At 44.6% G+C, this 24,118-nt stretch overlaps 1 protein-coding gene across 1 annotated transcript in view; it reads right to left on the minus strand.

The window, feature by feature from the left end:
- Window positions 1-24,118, minus strand: part of EYS (EGF-like photoreceptor maintenance factor) — a 396,345-nt gene that overhangs the window by 183,829 nt on the left and 188,398 nt on the right. Inside the window, exon 16 of the mRNA XM_088665821.1 lies at window positions 16,529-16,679. Within this exon, the coding sequence (XP_088521947.1) occupies window positions 16,529-16,679 (151 nt within the window). The remainder of the gene's footprint in view (window positions 1-16,528; window positions 16,680-24,118) is intronic.

Below are 24,118 nucleotides of genomic sequence, written 5' to 3' on the forward strand. Positions count from 1 at the left end.
GGGTATGCTGCAGTATTCTGGAAGTATGTGAGCTGTGGCCTGCGAGCCTGATGCTTGTGAGGGCTATCTTTTCCTGTCTCCAGTCATCAAGACATCGCCCTGTCTGAAGCACACTGCAATATTTTAATCATGGGCCAAGGCATGAACAACCAATGGCAGCCTACATCCAAAGCAAATGATGTGCAGCTCTTACCAGACAGCACAAACTAAGTGTGTGCACACCTTGATACACTATAGTCACAACTTGGTATTTCACACACAGCAATGTATCTGAAAAGTTCCCAAGGCTGTGTTTGTGAACGACGACTTATTAATGTCATGCTGCGAGAACATTCATGCTAAAGGCTTTGGAAGTGTGGAATAAATCCTCCCTTTTAAAACTGCACTTTAGGGCACCGCTCAAGATCATGTAAAGCCGATTTGTGCACATTTATCACAGCCTTATTCACATAATTAGGGTAGATAAAGCATGTGAAAGTGTAACCGAGTGTCTTGCGATGCAGTTTTGAGAAGGTGCCTGTGTTAAGTGATGGCTTCAACTACATAAGAAGGTGTCAATTATTCCAATTTAATTCATTCTACTGAAAAGGTAGAATGAATTAAATTTTCTTATAGCAAAATTCCAGCTTAAACTGAAGAAAGTAGGAAAAACCACTGGGCCAGTAAGATACAATCTGAATCAAATCCCTTATGAATACACAGTGGAAGTGAGGAACAGGTTTAAGGATTTAGATTTGGTGGACAGAGTGCCTGAAGAACTATGGATGGAGGCTCGTAACATTATACAGGAGGCAGCAACGAAAACCATCCCAAGGAAAAGGAAATGCAAGAAAGCAAAATGGCTGTCCAACGAGGCCTTACAAATAGCGGAGGAGAGGAGGCAAGCAAAATGCAAGGGAGATAGGGAAAGATACAGGAAACTGAATGCAGATTTCCAAAAAACAGCAAGGAGAGACAAGAGGGTCTTCTTAAATGAGCAATGCAAAGAAATAGAGGAAAACAATAGAATGGGGGAAACCAGAGATCTGTTCAAGAAAATTGGAGATATGAAAGGAACATTTCGTACAAAGATTACCATAATCAAGGACAAAAGTGGTAAGGACCTAACAGAAGCAGAAGACATCAAGAAGAGGTGGCAAGAATACACAGAGGAATTATACCAGCAAGATATGGAGGTCTCGTACACCCCAGGTAGTGTGGTTGCTGACCTTGAGCCAGACATCTTGGAGAGTGAAGTCAAATGGGCCTTAGAAAGCACTGCTAATAACAAAGCCAGTGGAAGTGATGATATTCCAGCTGAACTATTTAAAATTTTAAAAGATGATGCTGTTAAGGTGCTACACCCAATATGCCAGCAAGTTTGGAAAACTCAGCAATGGCCAGAGGATTGGAGAAGATCAGTCTACATCCCAATTCCAAAGAAGGGCAGTGCCAAAGAATGCTCCAACTACCGCACAATTGCGCTCATTTCACACGCTAGCAAGGTTATGCTTAAAATTCTACAAGGCAGGCTTAGGCAGTATGTGGACCGAGAACTCCCAGAAGTGCAAGCTGGATTTCGAAAGGGCAGAGGAACCAGAGACCAAATAGCAAACATGCGCTGGATTATGGAGAAAGCTAGAGAGTTCCAGAAAAACGTCTACTTCTGCTTCATTGACTATGCAAAAGCCTTTGACTGTGTCGACCACAGCAAACTATGGCAAGTTCTTAAAGAAATGGGAGTGCCTGATCACCTCATCTGTCTCCTGAGAAATCTCTATGTGGGACAAGAAGCTACAGTTAGAACTGGATATGGAACAACCGATTGGTTCAAAATTGGGAAAGGAGTACGACAAGGTTGTATATTGTCTCCCTGCTTATTTAACTTATATGCAGAATTCATCATGCGAAAGGCTGGACTAGATGAATCCCAAGCAGGAATTAAGATTGCCGGAAGAAATATCAACAACCTCAGATATGCAGATGACACAACCTTGATGGCAGAAAGCGAGGAGGAATTAAAGAACCTTTTAATGAGGGTGAAAGAGGAGAGCGCAAAATATGGTCTGAAGCTCAACATCAAAAAAACCAAGATCATGGCCACTGGTCCCATCACCTCCTGGCAAATAGAAGGGGAAGAAATGGAGGCAGTGAGAGATTTTACTTTCTTGGGCTCCTTGATCACTGCAGATGGTGACAGCAGTCACGAAATTAAAAGACGCCTGCTTCTTGGGAGAAAAGCAATGACAAACCTAGACAGCATCTTAAAAAGCAGAGACATCACCTTGCCGACAAAGGTCCGTATAGTTAAAGCTATGGTTTTCCCAGTAGTGATGTATGGAAGTGAGAGCTGGACCATAAAGAAGGCTGATCGCCGAAGAATTGATGCTTTTGAATTATGGTGCTGGAGGAGACTCTTGAGAGTCCCATGGACTGCTAGAAGATCAAACCTATCCATTCTTAAGGAAATCAGCCCTGAGTGCTCCCTGGAAGGACAGATCGTGAAGCTGAGGCTCCAATACTTTGGCCACCTCATGAGAAGAGAAGAATCCTTGGAAAAGACCCTGATGTTGGGAAAGATTGAGGGCACTAGGAGAAGGGGACGTCAGAGGACAAGATGGTTGGACAGTGTTCTTGAAGCTACCAACATGAGTTTGACCAAACTGCGGGAGGCAGTGGAAGACAGGAGTGCCTGGCGTGCTATGGTCCATGGGGTCACGAAGAGTCGGACACGACTAAACGACTAAACAACAACAACAACTGAAAAGGTGAGATGCTGAAAAGGTGATTTCTCAAACAAAAAATAATAATATCTGGAGCAGTCTTTAGAGGACAATGCTAATCAGCATGTTGCTACAATCCCTTAAAGATACTGACACATTAATGGTTGTCCTCTTTCAAATGTGTTTTTAGGTCTCTTCCTCCTTAACCCACTACTCACTCAGTACATATCTGGTTCTGTTGACCAGCACACTTTAAGTCTTGTTGATGTTCCTACCTCCTGCTTTTTCTCATTCCTTGGGCAGATGGGTTGTAGACCTCAAAACGGATCACATGTAATGTCTTTCCCTTTGGAAATTGTGCTAATGTTTTTGTGCTAATTCTGGGCTTCCCTCAGGTTTTCTCTCTTTCCAAATCCTGGTTGGGAGCCAGGTACTTATTTTTTTCCAAAAGTTAAGTACATTGCTATTAGTACAGTCACTCAGAGTGTCTAGGGCAACCTAGTCCGATGGGCATGGTACAAATATTATTAGTATTAGTATTAGTATTGCATGAACCAAAACTAGAAAATCTTTGCAACATGTACTGTATTTGCAGTAGCTTATGAGCCTTTCCTACATATCCTATATAATAAAGTCCAAGTGTCTCTGCGTCCAGTCCCTGTGTCTGCGCTACTGCGCATGTGCCCCAAGGACACAGGGATTGGACGCAGAGACTGGACACACACACACACGCTCTCTCCCCAGCCCCCACCCCTCTGCCTACCGTTTACCTGCGGCCGCCAACCACTGCTCCCGGCCGGACAAGCGCCTCACTGCGCTTGCGCTAAAGCACGAGGAGGAGGAGGCTGCTTACTTTCCCTTTTTCCCCCCTACGTTCCCCCCTGGTGCCGCTTCTAGCCAAGCCAGGCCAGGGCAGGGAAGGAGCCTCTCCTCCCCGGCGTAGCGCCTCAGTGCCGGCTGAGGGAGGCAGGGCGCGTCGGGGAAGCAAGGGTGGAGGCCGGCGGAGATGAATGGGGGGAGGAAGGGTGCCTTTGAGCAGCACCTCCCTCTGTCCTTCCTTGGGTTGAGGCGGCGCGTCTGACTCAACAGGGGAGGGCGAAGGAAAGTTTCTCCCCAGCCTCTGGTGGTGCTGTGCCTGCGCTGCCTCTCTTCGCCACCCGTGGGCTGGCGGGCAGCCAGGCAACGCCACCCTGCCCTCCTCTCCTCTCGCTTGCCCTCGCTAGCTCATGAAAATAAGCCATACCCTGAGTCGCAAAAAAAGAGCACCAGAAAGCCACCAAACAGCTGGGGCCTGGGGGGGGTAGAAAGGTGGCCAGAGCAGCGCTGCGTGGAGCGCCCCGGGCCACGGCAGGAGGAGGTGGTTTCAAAGTGCTACCCTACGGTACATAGGGAACCCTCCGGGACCAGCTGACCAGACCCGGGGCCCTCGGCTCCCGGCCTCGCCTACTCACACTTCTTCTCCCCAACCAGCCATGTCGCCCGTGTGCTTGCTGGCACCAAAATACATTTTTTTGTTATGTGCAAATGGGGCAGAGCGCTTTGTCGGTGCTTCAGCAGCAGCAACAGCAACAGCCAGTTCTGGGTGCTGAGCCGCGGCAGGAGGAGGACCCGGCAGCGTCACATGGAGAGTCCCGAGCCTCTGGGATGCAGCAGTGCTCTGTAGCACTTTGAATCCTACTCCTCCTGCCGTGGCTCGGCGCCTGGAACTGGCTGCTGCTGCTGAAGCACCAACAAACACCCAGCAGCGCCACATGGAGCGCCCCGAGCCACGGCAGGAGGAGGAGGATTCAAAGTGCTACAGAGCACTGCTGCGTCCCAGAGGCTCAGGACTTGCCGACCCGGCAAGCTGCCTCCTCCTCCTCCTGCCGCGGCTCAGCACCCTCCCCGCGAACACGCAACTCTGAGGAGGCTTTACGCACCTCTCCTAAAACCGACACCCGCTTCCTCACACTGCACAGGAAATGCTTTTTGCCCCTGGGTCCCTTCCCGCTCTTTTCTGGTGCCGAATCAAGGCGGCGACCCCCCCTTCCCTTTCCTTCCTTCCTTCCTTCCTTCCTTCCTTCCTTCCTTCCTTCCTTCCTTCCTTCCTTCCTTCCTTCCTTCCCCCTTTCTGTCTTCTCTCCCTCTTTCTTATTCTTTCCTTCTTTATTCCCTTCCTTCTTTCCTACTCTTCTTTCTCTCCCCTCTTTCCTTCCTCTCTCCCTCCTGCTCCCTCCCTCCTTCCTTCCTTCCTTCCTTCCTTCCTTCCTTCCTTCCTTCCTTCCTTCCTTCCTTCCTTCCTTCCTTAGCTCACTGTTCTAGCACCCGTTAATTTAACGGGCTTCATGATACTAGTAGTCTAATAAACTGCTGTCCTGGCTGACGTGGAAGATAGACAGGGAATGTTGAGGTGTTGGAGGACACAATAAATTTTTAGCCCAGCTTTTGTGAGAGTGGGTAAGTTGTCAGTTTGGCTGGGAGGAAAAACTCACACAATGACATACTGGGAACTGGGAAGAGGGTCCGAGATATGGGGAAACCCAACAACTAATGGACAACCTTTTACATTTGTTCCTGGGAATAATACAGTCATATATTGGAAGTCAAAAAGAATCCGTTCCAGAGGTCTGTTTGACTTCTAAAACGTTTAAAAACCAAATCGCAGCTTCTGATTGGCTGCAGGAAGCTCTTGCAGCCAATCAGAAGCCGTGGAAGCCCTGTCAGATGTTTGGGTTCCAAAAGAACATTCGCAAGTCGGAGCAAACACTTCCGGGTTTGCGGCGTTTGGGAGCCAAAACATCCGAGTTCCAGATCAAAGAACGCAACTAAAACAACCCAATAATCTGCATCTATATAACATTTACACTTTTCATTTTCAGGATCACACACAAAATCCGGTATTAAATCATTAACTGTGATGTAATAAAATATATGAATGCAACGATTTATTTTACCATAATTGATTAAAAAAATATACTACCCTTGTTACTCTGTCTGCCATCCCATAATCTTACTTGTTTACTTACGGTATTTCTTTAAGACCTGAGCTAACTACCAAACCTTCTTTATCCAGTCTTTACAGGCAAGAGTCTTTGTGTTCCTCCAGTCCCCCCCCCCCCCCAAGATAAAGGTTGCTGCTGTTAATAGATTAAATTCCATTGGGTAATGGGCCTGGATAAAAAGGTTTTAATGGAATTCCTTTTCAGTCAAAGGGTAGCCAATGTGCTGCCCTCCAGTTGTAGACTACAACTCCCATCAGCATAAGCTAATGATCAGTGATCATGGGAGCTGTACTTCCCACCATCGGAAGGGCAAGATTGGCTAACCCTGCATGGGGATTGGTTTTGCTGTGAATCTGTATAATCCACCCTTCCCAAAACAATGCGTAAGCCAAAAGGCACCAATCTTTGAAATGTACCCTTCTCTGAAGTTAGTGATGCAGTTTCCTGACCCCAAGAAATAAAATACATAGATTAGAAGGAAGTTCAGATTAACACACACATATTAGTGAACATCACATACAAAAATGCATTATATCAGGGAAATTTCTTTGCAAAGACATATGTAGAGGGAGGAAGAAATGCACATGAAAAGTGATGTGGAAATGTGACTTGCTGAGGACTGAAAAAAATGAAAAGGGGTAGTTGGGGTTGGCAATATATGGTCAAAAATCTCTCTCTTTGCCTTGAACTCAGATCCTCCAGGTCAAAATCCAATGCTTTTTCTATTACAGCATGGCACAGCACATTGCCTCTTCTCATTATGTGAACGCCTAATGAAAATATTGTTTCCCTTGTACTCCTTTATAAATTCTGGATAACTCAGTTGGTTAAAGCATAGAGCTAAGAATGCCAGGGTTGCAGGTTCGATTCCCATATGGGACAACTGCATATTCCTGCATTGCAGGGGGGTGGGACTAGATGATCCTCAGGGTCCCTTCCAACTCTACAATTATATGATTCCATTCCCCCCCCCCAAATATAGTGCTCCCCTTTTGAAATGATTCTCAGCTCCATATTACTCTAGAAAAGAAGAGATTCTGATCGTCTCAGGTACCTAACCCAAACACCCAAGTGCCCCTGCATTTGTAAAGTATGAAGCAATTAAAACCCTGTTGCGTAAAATACTGCAATGAAACCCGTACCACAAAGATTACATTTGGACAGTGGCAATCAGAATGATTTCTGGTCAGCAGGGGGACTCGGCAGGTTTTCTTGCCTCAAGCCTGGGGTTTGAAAGCAGCAGCAGCTTGACTTCTTCCTTATTTAAACCTGTTAAGAATTGTTTCCAGAAACACTCGCTAGATGTCTCTATGCAAGTTAAATGCAGCCACTGACAGACAGTGCCACAGTGCTGGAATTCCTGTCAACCGGAAACAGGTGGCAGGCACGGCTCACATTGGGGAAAGTCTAGCTCGCAGCCAGTGACTCCATTCTGGGTTTCAAGCACCATTTTCATTTAGGTAAAAGTTCTTATTCATTCTGACAGCTCTTGGCCAGGATTTTCCATGCAGGGTGCTGGACACTTGTTTTCCAAATCCAGAGATCATTTTGCCATAGAAGCAGAGACGGTTGGGAGGTTTTCTGCAGCTGATCCTTATCCTGCTTTGCAGCAAACGCAACAAATTTGGCATTTGCCACCATCTGTTTATATATACATGTTTATATATGTTTTATCTTCTAACGCAGCACAATCCTACTACCACCACCCATGACAAGTCAATGGATGAGTAAGATTCCTTCCCATTTTGTCTCTGCTGGAAGGGGAAAGCATTACTGGTGGGGGTGGCTCTGTTGCACCTGGAGCTATGCCCAGGCAGGTGGTAAGCTACCACCTGCTCTTCAATACAGAAATGCCCCGAACAGGGTGTTTCGGAGGAAAGGTGGCAGCAGGACACTGTAACGTTTGAGCCAAAGTCCCTTGGATCCAAAGAGATGGCTGTTTCAGGGAGGGGGGGGGAAGGCTCTGGTATACCAGCTTGGAGTTGGCAAAGGAAAGAAAGAAAGAAAGAAAGAGAGAGAGAGAGAGAGAGAGAGAGAGAGAGAGAGAGAGAGAGAGAGAGAGAGAATGAGAACAGATTCCCACACTTTCCATCCTGGCTGGCACAAGCTGGCAGGTTTTTGTATACAGCAGTCTCATTGCCACTTCAGTCCTTTCAGGGCCCAATATAAGATTGCTCCATTAACCAACTAATTTTGTAGGCCATTGTTGGGGAACCTGTGCCTTCCAGATGTTCTACTACAGCTCCCGTTATCCCTAATAACCATTGGCCAACCTAGCAGTTCGAAAGCACGTCAAAGTGCAAGTAGATAAATAGGGACCGCTACAGCGGGAAGGTAAACAGCGTTTCCATGTGCTGCTCTGGTTTGCCAGAAGCGGCTTTGTCATGCTGGCCACATGACCTGGAAGCTGTACGCCGGCTCCCTCGGCCAATAATGCAAGATGAGCGCGCAACCCCAGAGTCGGTCACGACTGGACCTAATGGTCAGGGGTCCCTTTACCTTTTTAAGCTGGATAGAATCCACAAACATCTGGAGGGCCACATGTTCCACATCTTCTGTAGGCTATTCTATTGATGGACTTCAATCCTAAACCTACCTACTTGAGAGTAAGTCCCATTGAACTCTGTGCATAGGGTTTCTGAGCAGGTACATATAGGCTTTCATTGCTTTTTTTAAAAAAAAGATTGACGTGCATTAGCTTCTCTTTTTCTAGCACTGAATCACTGATCTTGATAGGATTTGTTCATTCCCCCATCCCATGAATCATCACCTCTTTCTTAGATGTCCAATTAGCTAACAGTTGTGTGCCATTTTACTACAGTGACTTTCGCCAGCTCTTTAGGAAGGAAGAACCCTGGAAATATTTTGATTCATTACAGCATTTATTGCATTCATTATGTGCTTGTCCTGCAGCTGCTTGCATCAAACAAAGTCATCTCCCACACAGCAAACTGTAGGAATACAGCTAACAAATATCACCTGAAAGAGTTTGTGTTTGCGCCAGCATGGATACCAAAATTGGCTGGTGGGGGGCCGCGGTGGCTGCGGCGGTGGGGGTGGGGGGAGAAGGTAGGTCGAACCAGTATTAATTTCCTGTGCCTGTATTGATTGTGAAATAGAAAACCAAAATGAATCTCTGCTACAGCATGGAATTCTGGTTTGTCCACTGATTTTCCACAGTTGTAATCTTCAATGCCCTATGGGCTGTCCCCTGGGAGTCCCTGTTTAGGGCACAACCTCCAATGTAAAGCAGCTACCCAGGGCTGATTAAAAGGGCAGTTGTTGGAAAAATAGAAAGAACTGCGTTCCTCATTGTGACAATTATAAACAAATGACATTTAAACACTTTAAAACAATTATTTGTATCCATAAATAAAATGAAAAGTTACTTTAAAGTCATTTGTCCATTTGATTTTTAAAATGGTCTAATTCTGCATGATCTCTGGTGACTGACAGCAGCTACCTTAACTAAGGTTTCAGGTAATGAGAGCTTCTTACCTAAGAGATTGGTAGATTGAAGTTGGAAACTTTTTGTGTGCTCTGCCACTGAACTATGGCCCACAGCTTTGAAGTGTGTATCTCGCACTACTGTCAAGCTCTGAAGAAATTAGCAGCAGAAGTTGGCTTTGGGAAGTACTGGTTGTCTAAAGCCAGCCGCAATACCCTTTCCAACCAATTCTCACATTAATTTTGCACAATGAGTTACATACTAAAAAAAATCAAAGCTGTAGTGACACGTCTGGCTCCCAGCTGAATGTGACCATATGTGGGTCAGAAACATTATGAAGAATTGTGCATATAGCCATGTTCAACTGAGAACGAGTTGCTACGGTGTTGGTGACTTGGTGACTTATGGACCAAACCAGCATGTGATTGTTTCTGCAATATACACCGTGGAATCGGCATCGTATCATGGAGGTGGTGAAGAACCCAGGGCAATGTGCTAAAACATTCAGAGAATGTTACATCTGTCTTAACCCTGAGAGGGCAACCTAGAACACCCTCGGCCCTCTCATATGACTGTACACTGCAGGGCAGCCTTAGCTAGCCTGGCACCTTCCAGACTCCTAGAACCATAGAGCTGGAAGGGACCCCAGGGGTCATTTAGTTCAATACCCCGCAATGCAATCCGCAATCCTGGATGTTCTGGTCATTGGTCATGGTTATTTCCTCAACATATCAGGGATTTTCAAACTGTGTTCAGGGGAACTCTGGGGCTGCTGGGAATTGCAGTTCAAAATATTTGGAGGGCTTTAGGTGGGTCAAGCTTTTGGTAGGAGGAGAAAGGCAGTAGCTACTCACTAAGCTACTCACCATTATTGATCTTATTGAGGAATCCCTGAAAAGACCCTGAGGTACCCCAGAGTTCCCTGGAGCAGATTTTGAAAACCTCTCTCCTACCCAACCAAGGAAGCCACCAAAATAACCAGCAATAACATGGCTGGAAATCTCTCTTCATTGTCACAAAAGGCAAAACAAAACCACACACAGAAACAAAAATGACTACATTCATACATCCATACTGATTAATTAAATGAAGGAGAATTTGAGTGAGTTCAGGGCTATGCCCATTTCTGTCTAGCTTCATTTCTTCCAGCCATTCTCACTTTGACTGCTTAATCCAAAGTGATTTCCAGAAATGAAAGACACAAGTTATGGAATAATTTTCGATTGACTACTCTTCCTACATTTTAAAAAGCTGTCTGAAGTGCAGCGAAGAGTTGATGACTGCCAAAGATCCTTCCAAATGATTTCTCTTCAATTACTTAATTTCAGCATTCTAAGGAGCCATCTGATATCCTACTGGTCTGGTTTACTTTGATATAAGCGTATTTCTTTGAAAGGAGTCTGGACCTCTTCGATGTATATGCAAATTGCTGCAGTTCTGGCTATGTCCTAAGCACAGATACTTCAACTGACTGAATTCCACTGAAATCAGAGGGACTGATTTCCACATAATGGAAATCTGGAGCTGCTCAGCAAAATGGCAAGCCTGCCTCATTTTTTTCAGGTGCTGGGGGAAGGCATTTCAATGCTGCAAAGGAAACTGATTGAAATATGGCAGAAGGTTGGCAATCGTTTGGGGTGTGTGGCAACATTTGCAATCAGGAGAAAGAAGGGTAACTTCAAGGCTCATTTTTGGGTTCTACAACTTTAAGCCAGGCTTGGACCGGACAGCTTTTCAAATAGAGGACTCTCCTCTGTAAAGTGCACCACATGACATCCTTACTGCTACTGCTACCCCTTAAAAGCATTATCTGGCATGGAACCAGCGGTCTTGGCCTTGTGGGTCATTTTAGATTATGGTTCCAAGATGTCATGGGCGTAGGCAGGGGGGTAGGGGGGCAATTGCCCCCCCTAGAAGCAGGGCCGCTGGCCAGCCTGCCCCGCTGCCCGCCCGGTGCCGTCTCCCTTCTCCCTGGCTGGCTGTGGAGCGGGCGGAGGGAAAGCCAGGCAACCGCTTTGCGCGGCTCTGGGACTTTCCCTCCACCTGCCCCGGCGATTGCAGAGGGGGAGGAGGGGATCGGAGCAGACCGATTTCGGGCTGATCCTGGCTCCCCCTCGCCCCTGCCGATCGCGGAGGGGGAGAAGGGAGTCGGAGCAGCCCGATTTTGGGCTGATCCTGGCTCCCCCTCGCCCCTGCCGATCGCGGAGGGGGAGGAGGGAGTTGGAGCAGCCCGAAATCAGGCTGATCCTGGCTCCCCCTCGCGCCTGCCTTTCGCGATGGGGGAGGAGGGAGTCGGAGCAGCCCGAAATCGGGCTGATCCTGGCTCCCCCTCGCGCCTGCCAATCGTGATGGGGGAGGAGGGAGTCGGAGCAGCCCGAAATCGGGCGGATCCTGGCTCCCCCTCGCGCCTGCCGTTCGCGATGGGGGAGGAGGGAGTCGGAGCAGCCCGAAATCGGGCTGATCCTGGCTCCCCCTCGCGCCTGCCGATCGCGGAGGGGGAGGAGGGAGTCGGAGCAGCCCGAAATCGGGCTGATCCTGGCTCCCCCTCGCGCCTGCCGATCGCGATGGGGGAGTCAGGAGTCGGAGCAGCCCGATTTCGCCGGGGCGGGAGGAGGGAAAGCTGGCAAGGGAAAAGGGAGCTTTCCTTGCCCCGCTGTGGCCCCTCCCCTGCCCCTTGGCCCTGCCCCTTGGCCCGCCCCTTGGCCCCCCTGATTTTCATCCTGGCTACGCCCCTGCACGATGTGGCCTTGGGCTGTCAATAATTTGGAAGATATCTTTGTGATCTGTTCAAGCTAGGCAGGAAACAGCTTGCTAATGCTGCCTAGCTCAGAGGAACTGTGAAGGTGGAAGGCTCTCCCCTCCTAGTAACCACAACTTCTGTTGTTCTCAGGTTCTGCTGGTGGGCTTCTCATGGGCATGTGGTTGACCTTTGTGGAAGAGGATGGTGGACTAGATGGGCCTTTGACCTGATCCAACCAGCTTTTCTTACCTCTGGTATCTGAAGCAATTTTTATTACTTTTGCCTGGCAACACATCCTCAAACTATTTAACAACCTTTGACACCCCTCCTCTAAATGTATGTACATGAACACACATTCAATATTCTGTGGGTGCAAATGAACAGACACAAAGAGAAATGTTCTTTTGAATACCAGCTTAAAGCATACAATGTCTTATTTCTGAATTCTGAAATTCCATTGCAGTACCTTCATGTTAACTAAAGTACCATTAATTATTTAATTAGGTTTCATTCTGGTGCAGAGAATGTAAAATAGCTGCACCTGAAGGAAGATTAAAGGTTGTTGTCAAATACTCACACTAACAGTTGATTGCATTAATAGTGTTATTTGTGCTGCTGTAATTGCTGCAGTAATTTATATGCCTAGGCTTCTTATTATTACAGCACTGAAGATGTTAACTGTCATTATTTCATACCCTTCCACTCCTCAGCACAATTAAACTTTGTAATGAAACCAAACACATAATCTTTCATAAGAAAAGAAAACTCAGGTGCTGCAGTAGTAATTTTCTGTTGAAAGTGAGGGGATAAGATGAAATGAGAAACATGTGATGCTAAAGGTAGCGTGGGTGTTTGCCTTTCAGTCAAGCTAGAAATTATTGCTGTTGCACAACTCATTTCATCACCAAGCTATATTAAAACATCTTCAGGTATTTTCAACATCACTGTGAGGTGTGTGTGTGGGGGGGGGTAGCGTTTCTTCTCCCCATTTTACAGACCAGGAAACTAAGCTGCAGAGAATTTACATTATTTACCAGCAGAGAAGCTTAGTGTCATAATGAAAGGTGCAGCAAATATATGGCATTCTGATAAAGTATTAACCAGAAGCCCATGTCTCATATTCTCTATGGTTCCCTTCCCACAGGATTAGAACCGCTCACCCTGTTGCCGCTCCCCGTATTATTTGTTGCTAGACATATTTCTTTCTATCTCAACTCCATGCTCTACCTTTAACAAGAATGAGGATTCACAACCCTAAGGTGGAAAAGGTGGCAAGCACATTGCTCTGCCAGCCTGGAGAGGGCGCAGTGATCGTGCCTATAGCATGCCCAATGATGTAACATGAATAAATTTTAATAAGTCTCCCCCAGAAAAAGAAACACAATAAACCAGATCTCTGGCATCATAAGGTGCGGTCAATTTTTTTTTTTGAGACCACCATAACTGCAGGCCACCACGAGTTGAAATCAGCTTCTGCAGTACAGAAGTAACATTCCCATGCATTAAATGAAACTCACATGTCTCAAACAGAACAACAACAACAAATGAGGTTCTGTCTCAAGGAGCAGCCATAGACCTCTTGCCCTTGTTATTGCTTTAGATACTCTGGGCAGTAGGCAAAGTAAACATTGTGCATCTACAATAATGCAGTTTAGGAGTCTTTGAAGGTGCCCTTGACCACAATGTTGTCCACCCCCGTGTTTCCTTGGATGCTAGCATGATTAGATTTCTTTAAAATTGTAATGACTCCAATGGCTAATTTATTTTCCATTCCAATAAACAAATGCATTTTAACAGCCGAGAGGGGTGTGGAAGTGAAAAATCCCAGTTGAGCAGGGGAGGGTTAGGACTTAAGAGTCTTCAAGCTATGTGGCCTGAGTATGTTCCACACGGCTACTATTCCTTGTCTTGCATTCCTACAGCTCACCACTACTTTCCTGCATTGTATGAAACCATTTTTACTGTTCAACACTAACTATAAATCATAACCGTTGAAAATATTTATGCCAACACCGACACCCATTGTGACTGCTGAAAGAACAGTGCTGAGGAAACGCTGCTAATGTGGGTCACTTGCTCTGTCCACGTTGGGCAGCAAGATCTCTCTCACATTTTTTTTTCAAATCTAGATATTGAGAAGTGGAAAAGCCTATTCAGGTAGTCTTCTTTGTGTGATTGATGCACTCGTATCCAGTCATCATGTCTCCATCAGCCCCCTGCCCTCCCACTGTCCACATTTGAGGGTGCAAGTCTGTAGAGCAGAGTCTGCTCCATCCATGTAGGCCCCTCTCCCAAGATGCAGAAGCAGGATATGTTTTTTTCCCAGCCAGAACTCACCCAGCTCATTTACGGCACCTCTCAGGTGGGCGCCATTGTCATTCTAAGATAACAAGGGAGGCATTCACAGAGAGTTTTGGCACCTCTTTTTCTAGAAAAATAGAACTCTGTATGGTTAGGGTTCAACATCATGGGCCAACTTGTAGGGCAGACAGTTTACAGAGACATGGTGGTAGGGCTAGACCCAGCCTCTCACTCTTACAATTCTTATTTTCATACGTGGAATGGTTTGAGTAGGATTCAAATTTTTTTTCTATAAACTGGATACAGGGTGAGAATACTGCAAGGGCATCAGAAATATGATTTTGGCCACCAAGACTGCACTATTGACCTGTTATAGTTCTACGCAGCTTTGTAACTGCACTAATGAAGAACTCTACTATCACAAAATATCAAATTGCTAAGGATTTTTGTTTTCTTGAGGAGGTGTCCTGTTGTTTTAATGGGCTAATACCGTACATATGCTTTGTCAAATATTTTTCCCTGTGTTTATTTGCTGGCACACATCAGTGCGGTTCAGTGTGATGTACTGTGTAAGGAGCAGCAAAGTTAAATTGGTGCAAACAATATAAAATTAGCCCCGCTACTCAGAACAGCCCATGCCACCAACCCAGCATTCCATGAAGATTCATTTTCCAAAACAAATATATCCCTCTCAGGGCTTTGATATACATCTAGAGGCACCAAAAGCAACAAACATACTGTATTGAAAAAGTGGTACAGAAGAAATCTCCCCAAAGGACTGACAGGGTTATATATGACCAGGGTATATATGACCTGGCTATACTATGGATCTTATGAACTTCATTTGGCTCTTGCCACTCATATGGAAGCCCTGCAAGGGATCATTGTGCAAATTAAGCCACACACACACACACACACACACACACACACACACACACACACCAGAGATGTTTTTAACAATCATACGTAAAACCATACAATTAAAAAAAAAATCAGAACTCAACTAACTATTGCGGAAGGATATTTTCTTAACTGCCAGCATAAAACTTGGCAGCACAGAACAATTTTCAACAGATGATTGAAGGTTGAAAAGGAAGGCACCTGCTGAATCTCTGATGGCAGAGCATTGCACAGGACTGAAACTGCTGACACTGAAGGGCTCGGGTTTTTTTTTTGTTACTGTCAGAGGAGCCTCATCAATTTGAGGAGTTTCCTTCCAGATTTGCATTTGTAGCTGAATCAGGGACACTGGGCACACAAACAACGTGAGTTAGACTTGGGTGAAGACTTTGGAAACAAGTTGCTGTTGCATCTAATGTAATGTTTGGCTTGCCAGTACTGCAGCTGCCTCTACTATGCCAAATTAAACCCATTAAAAGTACATCAGTAACCCCTTTGGCAGGATAGGTAGGTATACCTTTGGCTGCACATACACAGATCATCTTTGAGGATAAATAATTATATGAAGGTGGCCCCTTTCATTTTGCCTCAGCAGACTGGCATGCCAGCTTCCTGTACTTGGCTCTGTCCTTGAGGGCTGTGGTGGAGATGTGAGGGAGAAGTGGGAATACATTCTGAAAGCCAGCAAGTTGTGCATGAGATGTTTGGCTTACATCAGAGAGGTGGGGAATGCAAATGAGTTGCTGGAACAGATGGAGAGGCATTCACATACAACTTTCGCAAAACCAAAACCATAATATTCAATAGGTAGGTCTGTTCAGTTGTGTTTTTTTAAAAAAATCTAAATTAATATAAATCTAAACTATTATCTTCCCTGATACAATTCAGTAATAAGAGGGGCAAACAATTCCCTTTTTTTCTGAAATGAATTCCTAACAAGTGGTCTCATTTAGACCACATCCACACCATGCATGTAAAAACACCATGATACCACTTTAAGCAGTCATGACTTCCCCCCAAAGAATTCTGGGAGCTGTAGTTTGTTAAGGGTGCTAAGCATTGTTAGGAGACCCTAGTCCCACGGTTCCCAACGTGGGGCACATTTAAGGGAGGCAATTTAGAAGCTTGCTTAGACCAATTAATGGCCTTTTAGGCTTCCTCCACGTGAATATGAGATCACTTTTTGAATAATAATAATTATTATATGTTACAGGACGGGGGGGGGGAATCAGGATTTTAGGGATGCTTAGGTCGGGCATGGCCAAAGAAAGGTTGGGAACCACCACCCTAGTCCCACTCTCAGAGCTACAGTTTGCAGAGTAGCTTAACAGTCTAATTCTCCTTTTCACAGGGAACTCTAGGTGAACCGCAGTGAAGTGCTGAAACTCACCCCTAGAAGAATTGAGCTAGGAAGCCCAGAGACTGTGTTGAAACAGCAAGATGTATAATGTTGTACCTGCTTTGTTGCATAAGGATGCGGTAAACCACCAACAAATATTGGTCCTGTTGCATCCCAAATGAAAGTCGACCAATGGTTGCTGGACATGCTTGCTTTTGTAGCTACTCCCAGGATAGTCACTTCAGCCTCGCACATTGCCAAGTCTTGCCTGCGTAAATATAGAAAGAGGGAAAGTTTTGCAGATGAGCCATGCATTGTATAAACGCTTCTCAGGCAAACAAACTGGAGTGTTGCCAAGTCAAGGAGGAACGAAAACGAGGCAAGCAGCTCATCTTATATTGAACCTCCATAAACATAAACTGTTTGATGATCAGGCTGTAAGCTGGCATGTCTTTGGGGTGCAGTTGTAATTACAATGAAATCGTTGTGTGAAAAGAGAAGCACAGAACAGCTCCTTAATGGTTGCAAGGGGGAACGACTCAAAGTCATTCTTTAAATAAATATTTCTAAATAAAATGCTTATGTAGCTGTTCCTTGGTAAATGTGTCTAAATGAAATATTAATATATCATTAGAATATATCATTAGAATGTATATTTTCATATTGGAGATTAAGGTTCTCTGTTAGGGGATGGGCTGCAGTTCAGTTGTGGAGCATCTGTGAGGGCTTATGAACATTTGTGTTTGCCCTGTGCTTTCTCTCCTGGCCTTTGTGAGACTAACATCTAGCCACTACAACAGTCAGTTCTAGGTCAGGAGACTCAGCTGCTGAATGGCATATGCTGGAACATCTGAGAACAAAGGTGGGTGCAGTGGGGAACTTCTGTAGTGAGTATTGCAGCATTGTCTATTTCATATTGCAAGCTGCCTCAAGAACTTTGGTCAGTAGTCAGGGTATGAATATTCCTAAATAAATAAATAAATATAAAAACTGACTTTCATTGCGAGGAGGAATGGAACGGCGTGGCTGTAAATAGAAAATGAAGAGACACACAGAACAATGGCATAGCGTGGCGGGGTGTGGGGTAGGTGCCCCGGGTCCAAAATTGTTAGGGGTGCAAAATTTCACCAGCTGGTGCTGCCTGAAAAAAGCTGCACACTTCCATCACTGGGCTCTGTTAAAAACGGCTTCTCCATGTGAACCAGGAAGTGACCTCTCCAGACAACGGAACAACTCTTATTTTCTTATCTCTGCAGCTGCAATCTCCTGGGTGATGCGAATGCAGTCAGGCCATTGAATGTTCATGCAGACTCCATTCATTTCCCTCTTTCTCACCCACCCATCCGTGTGGCCCCGGGCACTGGCAACCCATGCTATGCCAGTAACATAAAGGTAAAGGTAAAGGTAAAGGTAAAGGGACCCCTGACCATTAGGTCCAGTTGTGACCGACTCTGGGGTTGCGCGCTCATCTCGCATTATTGGCCGAGGGAGCCGGCGTACAGCTTCCAGGTCATGTGGCCAGCATGACAAAGCCGCTTCTGGCAAACCAGAGCAGCACATGGAAACGCCGTTTACCTTCCCGCTGTAGCGGTTCCTATTATCTACTTGCATTTTGACGTGCTTTCGAACTGCTAGGTTGGCAGGAATATTATATTATTATATAATATAATATAATAATATAATAATATTATATTATTCTATGCCACTAACATAGAATAATATAATATGAATATGCTGTATGCTGCCCTGACATATTTTTGATGATGGGTGGTACAAAAAAACTCCTGGATATTTTTCATCCGTTCTGTAAACCATTTTTCTTAACTTAAAATTTAACTTTAATATGCAGTTGTTTAGTATGTATACCTGAGAACAATGTGTGTCATGCTCCAGCTTAAAGCTAAGGGGCAAACATACAAACACTCTTCACTGAAAACGCTTGGCACAAGGCAAATGATGTGATTTTTATTCTTTCCTTTTATAATACAACTCTAATTCATGTTCCTTGAGCCAGCTCGCATGAAATGTTCTCCCTTAATCAAAGGAAACACAGTGAGGACCCATGAAAATCAAGCAACAGCCTCTCTGTTTGGTGTTTCATTATGGTTATCCTTTTTCCTGCACAGCAAGAAAGCAGAGGGCTGCTTAAGAGCAAGGTCAAATCACTAAAGCTTGATCAGTTGGATGATTAAAAAAGATTCAGACTCTTACGCTTTGGCAGCAACAGGATGTCTAAGTAAAAGCAGTAACCAAAATAAAGTAAAATAAAATTATTGAGGGGAAACAAGGCCCTGCCACGTAACCAAGGCTGTTGTGAGCAAATAAGGTGTGAATTCAGTCGCCTTTGGACAGCAGAGTTTCCACTTGGTCCATACCACACATTGAAAGCCCTCTCATGCTGCAGAGAATCATGGGAAGTGTAGTTTGTTAAAGGTGCTGGGAACTGTTGCTCTGTGACCTTAGCACCCTTAACACACTACACTTCCTAGGATCCTCCATGACTGATAAAGTGGTATAAGAGTGCTTTAAATACATGGTGTGGATGTAACCCTAGTTGGTTGTCCACGTCAACTCATGAGAGGATTTTTAATTCCATTGTGTCGCCTCCTGTCCACAATCCTCACCCTCATTGAAGCACAACTGAATTCCTCTTAAATGCTCAAGACAATATGGCACCTCTGTTCGGCAAATGAAGTGACTTTGTTCTTCCTGCCTAACCTGCCCTCTTATCTTTGTCTTCCCTACCTGGCTGCTTTCCATTGCTGACAAAGCATGTTCTTCCTTGCCCGGAGGAGGGGGTCCTTTCTCAGAGTGAGGCATTGTGGGAAAAGACACCCAGAGAAAACTATTTTGCCATGATGGTGCAAATTACTTCAGGTCCAGTATACCTGAAGGAGTGTCTCCACCCCCATCGTTCTGCCTGGATGCTGAGGTCCAGTACCAAGGGCCTTCTGGTGGTTCCCTCATTGCGAGAAGCCAAGTTGCAGGTAACCAGACAGAGGGCCTTCTCGGTAGTGGCGCCCACCCTGTGGAACGCCCTCCCATCAGATGTCAAAGAGAAAAACAGCCACCAGATTTTTAGAAGATATCTGAAGGCAGCCCTGTTTAGGGAGGCTTTTAATGTTTAATAGATTATTTTATTTTATTTTTCTGTTGGAAGCCGCCCAGAGTGGCTGGGGAAACCCAGCCAGATGGGTGGGGTATAAATAATAAATTATTATTATTATTATTATTATTATTATTATTATTATTATTATATTCTTTTAGAAAAACTGAAAAATTTAGACTATTATAATTTAAAGTGTTGTTTGAAAAAGTATTTTGCTTGACCAGGCGGAGCCCCCCCCCAGCCCCCAGAGACCACCAGAATGAATAATGACCCATGACAACGTGTTATGGAATTATGATTTTGGCCACAACTTTATTAAAATTTCAAATGTAGGAAGACCTTGGCTTAGGCATTGGGTGTGTATCCCTCCCAGCCCCGCAGCCAGGGGAACTGGGGCTCCTCAAGGTGAATGGGATATGGGAGGTGCACTGCAAGAACCATGTGTATGCAGGCAGCCCAGCATACCTTTCAGTGTATGGGCGGAGACACCTATTTACAACCCCTTTAAGAGGGGACCCTGGAATCACCGCCGCAGGGGTGTGTGTGAGTCATCACTTCATGCCCCCCCCCATTATAGGGAAGAAAAGACTAAAGGATTCCACCCAAGGCCTTAAACCTCCAAAGTTGTGACGAATTGCTATGGGGAAAACAAAACCTGCCGATGCAGGAGAATTTCTTCCCAGCTCTTCAACAGCTACCAGTCAAAGACCGTAGCAGCACCTGATAAACAGGAAGAAAAAGGTTAACCTGCAAAAAGAACATTAAACTAAGGGAGGGTTGGGTGGGTGAAGCTCCTGAGCCAACTGCCTGGCTGCTGCCGACTCTGCCTCCTATTTATGCGACTGGCCCCACCTCCAGCAGTGCTAAATGACTAACTGAGGTTTGGCGGGAACCTCCAAAGAATAGCACCGAGAGGCAGGCCAGCCCAATCAGCCGGTAGGTCCCCAGGAGCCCGAAGCGCCACGCGCGACCCCGCAAAGGTTGCCCACAGTGTAAGGTGTGAGCGCTCATTATCAGCAGCACAGGCCTCACCCACAATACCTCAAAACGAGGGATTGCTTAGTGCGTCAATGGCTTTGTCAGCAGCCAGGAATCTTCAACTGGCCTGGAGGGAGATCAGCAGCAGAAGCAATGAGTGGGCAGGAGAAGGGAAGCTGTGTTGGCAATGGTGACCAGCCAATCTACTGGCTGGGAGGGTGGGTAATGTATGGGAGTACAATCCTCTTCACTTCCCCATTCATCCTTTCATCCACACAGCTCAACATGGCACATGGTTAGTCCAGTCCTGCAGGCACAGCCTTAGATTTTCCAATTATTTAAGTATGTGTGTGATGTAAATTTACTGCTTCCCCCCCCCTGTGTATCATAGAAACACAGAAAGTGTTGTTCTTTGAGCTGCACTATCCTCTTTCATCCAAAGGCATCCTTCTCCCTTGAAAGACTGCACCTTTTCCATCCTGTTGTGCCACATGCCACCTCCACAACCTCCTTTGAATTCCTACTCAAAGTCCACCTTTTCCATGAACCCTCTGGCACAGAGCTTCAGGTCCCTTGCCAAATTGTAAGCTCCTTTACCCAGAGAATTGGTCTCTGTAAAGTGTCCTTCACATGGACGCTGCTGATTGACTGATTGATTGATTGATTGAATGAATGGATTAATAAAGTGCATTCTAGTCCAACATCTGTTTGATCTTTTACAGGCCAATAGGAAGGAAAGACAGTGCTTGCTGTGGATATTGTTAAAAAAAAGAGGGGGGAAATAATGTAGCTATGAAATATAAAACTGTTAAAACAAAACAAAATCATGATTCCTTTCTCCTCCTCCCTAAAACACAAAATGATTGTTTCTTGATGCCTCACCCTGTCTTTTCATCAGTGTTTTCAAAGACACAGCCATCAGAGCTTGGAGAAGATAGAGGGAGTGGGCAGGTGTGCTTGAAAAATAGTAGTTTTAGGAAGAGAGGGTTGGAAAAACAAGTTGGCTGTGGCAGGAGGGAAGGGGAGAAAGAGAGAGATGCAAGTTGGCTGAAGTCACCTTGAATCTGGAGATATAAGGCACCAATCCTCCCAAGAAGCTCTTCCCCAGCTTCTGGCATTTTAATGTTTGAAGGATTTAAAGTTGCACTGATAACCCTCAACATATCAGTATTGCCATTTAATGCTGCTTGAACCCAGTCCACAAACAATACATGGTCAGCCTGGGAAGAGGAATGGACAGAGGGCAGTGACACAAAAAAAGACAGAGGAATAAATGAGTGGGAGAAAGAGGCAGGGAAAGGGAGAAGAAATTTGCGAGACAAATGTACAGTATGTATGCAGCAACCCTTAAGAAACTGAGAGAGGGAAACAGCGATGTGGGGGTGAAAGGGCGAACATTCAATGGAGAGAGATCCTATTGATTACGTGCTTTGCGGTGTCAGGAGGGTTGGGATCGACAGCCAGACACTGGCTGCAGGCCTCCAATTGCAGGCCTCCAATTGATATAAGATACAGCCATTGGCATGATAACTTCCCACCATAACAGCTGTTATATATGCATTTGCCGATGAGCTAATAATATTCTGGAATAGCTTCCTGGTGTTTTATGTTTTCAGGACAAGTTGTTAGCAATTCAGCATGCTGGTGAGCAGCTTTCACCTTGTGCTTGTTAAGAGTGCCGCCGTGCACCATTTGATTGTGCTTGATTGAATCTTCCAGGGACTGGCTAAATTAAAATATCAACCTTAAGATATTATTGTTTAACATTTGCTGCTAACACAATTGCCTGATAGTACATATACTGTATAAATATTCCATCAAGGTTTGTAAATGCTTTTTTCTACAATCAGCACATAGGGTGTTTTAAAGGTCAAGTGAGAAGACAGGTTTTCCTTCTCTCTCTCTCTCTCTCTCTCTCTCTCTCTCTCTCTCTCTCTCTCTCTCTCTCTCTCCCACACACACACCATTTTTGCATAATTGTAAATGTAGAATGCATGCACAATCATTCAAGTGCCCCTGGGTGGTTAAGCTGCTGGTAATTATGTCCCAGCCCAACCCAGTAGCAATTGTGTCATTTTATCCTTTGTGCTTCCACAAGTATAATCATTAAAAACTGGCTGGCTAATTGCAACCTGGATGATGAGCTCGGTCTGTGTAGAGCAGGATTTGGTGCCCAAAGCCATTCAAATTTGGATGGATGGAAAGGTCAGACAATCAGTTGATGAACCACAGGGATAAAGGGTGACTTAACACAACAATAACATTTGTACATTTGCAACTGTCCCCAAACTCTTGCGTGTGTTGTCATTCTATTGTTGAGTGACATTTGACAGCAATGACTGAAAACATCTTTTGGATTGCCTGGCAAAATAGCTTAAAAGGTAATGAAACAAACAGATCTCGTTTACTGCCAAGCTTGTTAAATGTTACTCATGCTGGGAATAGAATATCATTTTGAATCCATAAAAAGGAAACCAATGATCCACCAAACTGGTTCTTATTTTTTCTTGGTCATTCACATTCTCAACTATGCTTATGGGCAAATAGAGCAAGCATATTGCCACCAAAGTTAGCTTAATGTTATTGAAGTACCATCCACTACACAGTGTTGTCCCAATCCAAATGAAGTTATTTGCACTTTTGGTGACATTGAAATAATAAATAAATAAATAATAATAATAATAATAATAATAATAATGTTTAAGGTAGCAGTGTCCCATTCATTTCAATGGGATGTAAATGCAAAAAAGGATCCATATTTAGGCTGGATCTAGCCACATCAAAAAAGTGATTCAGGAAAACGCGTTGTAAACCTCAGTGGGAAATCACGTTGGCAAAATATGGAACTCCACAGCGCCATCTGGTGTCACAGCGGTTTAACATATATAAAATGCTTTTTCTTTACTAATGTAACTGAGTCCTTGCTGTTAACATACAGGATACTGACAATACTCTTTTGTCCATTAAAATGAGAAAACTAAGAAGTGACATTATTGTGCATTCTGATCCAAGGTAGTGTAATTTGCTATGAATGACAAAATGAAACCTAATTGAACATTTGCAGAGATAAATCTGTAACTGAAATTCTTGAATGATACAAAAATTTCATATTTTTGCATATTAATCATTATTATTAGTGGCAGAACTTTAATTATAATATAAATGAATTATTGATCGTTGATACAAAGTAAAGTTTGAAACTATGACAGAAATATTCCAGTAGTGAGTTAATTCTCAATGATAAATCCTAAACCAGAAAAAATATATATGCTAGTCTAAAGATTTGTTCTGATGATGATGTTGAATCTTCAGGCCTAAACTCCTCTTTTGATGCTCCCAATTTGTAAAAGATCTATTACGTGATTTGTGTCAAAATATAGCATAATAGCCTCATTAAGCTTTTATCTTCGAAAGGCGATAAAACAATGGATAGTATCAACTAATTGGCATTATTAGGTTGTTATTAACTCCATTATGATCAATTAAATGCAATTACATACATCTTGTTCAATTAAGTTTGTAGAAATAGAAATTGCTTGTTCTTCCTCAACTCAAATGAACTTTCCCAATAATTACTTATGGGATATTATAATGATAATAAAAAGCACTCCACACACAGG

This window comes from Zootoca vivipara, chromosome 3 (assembly GCF_965207765.1).
Source record: "Zootoca vivipara chromosome 3, rZooViv2.hap1.1, whole genome shotgun sequence".
In the NCBI taxonomy this organism is placed as follows: Eukaryota; Metazoa; Chordata; class Lepidosauria; order Squamata; family Lacertidae; genus Zootoca; species Zootoca vivipara.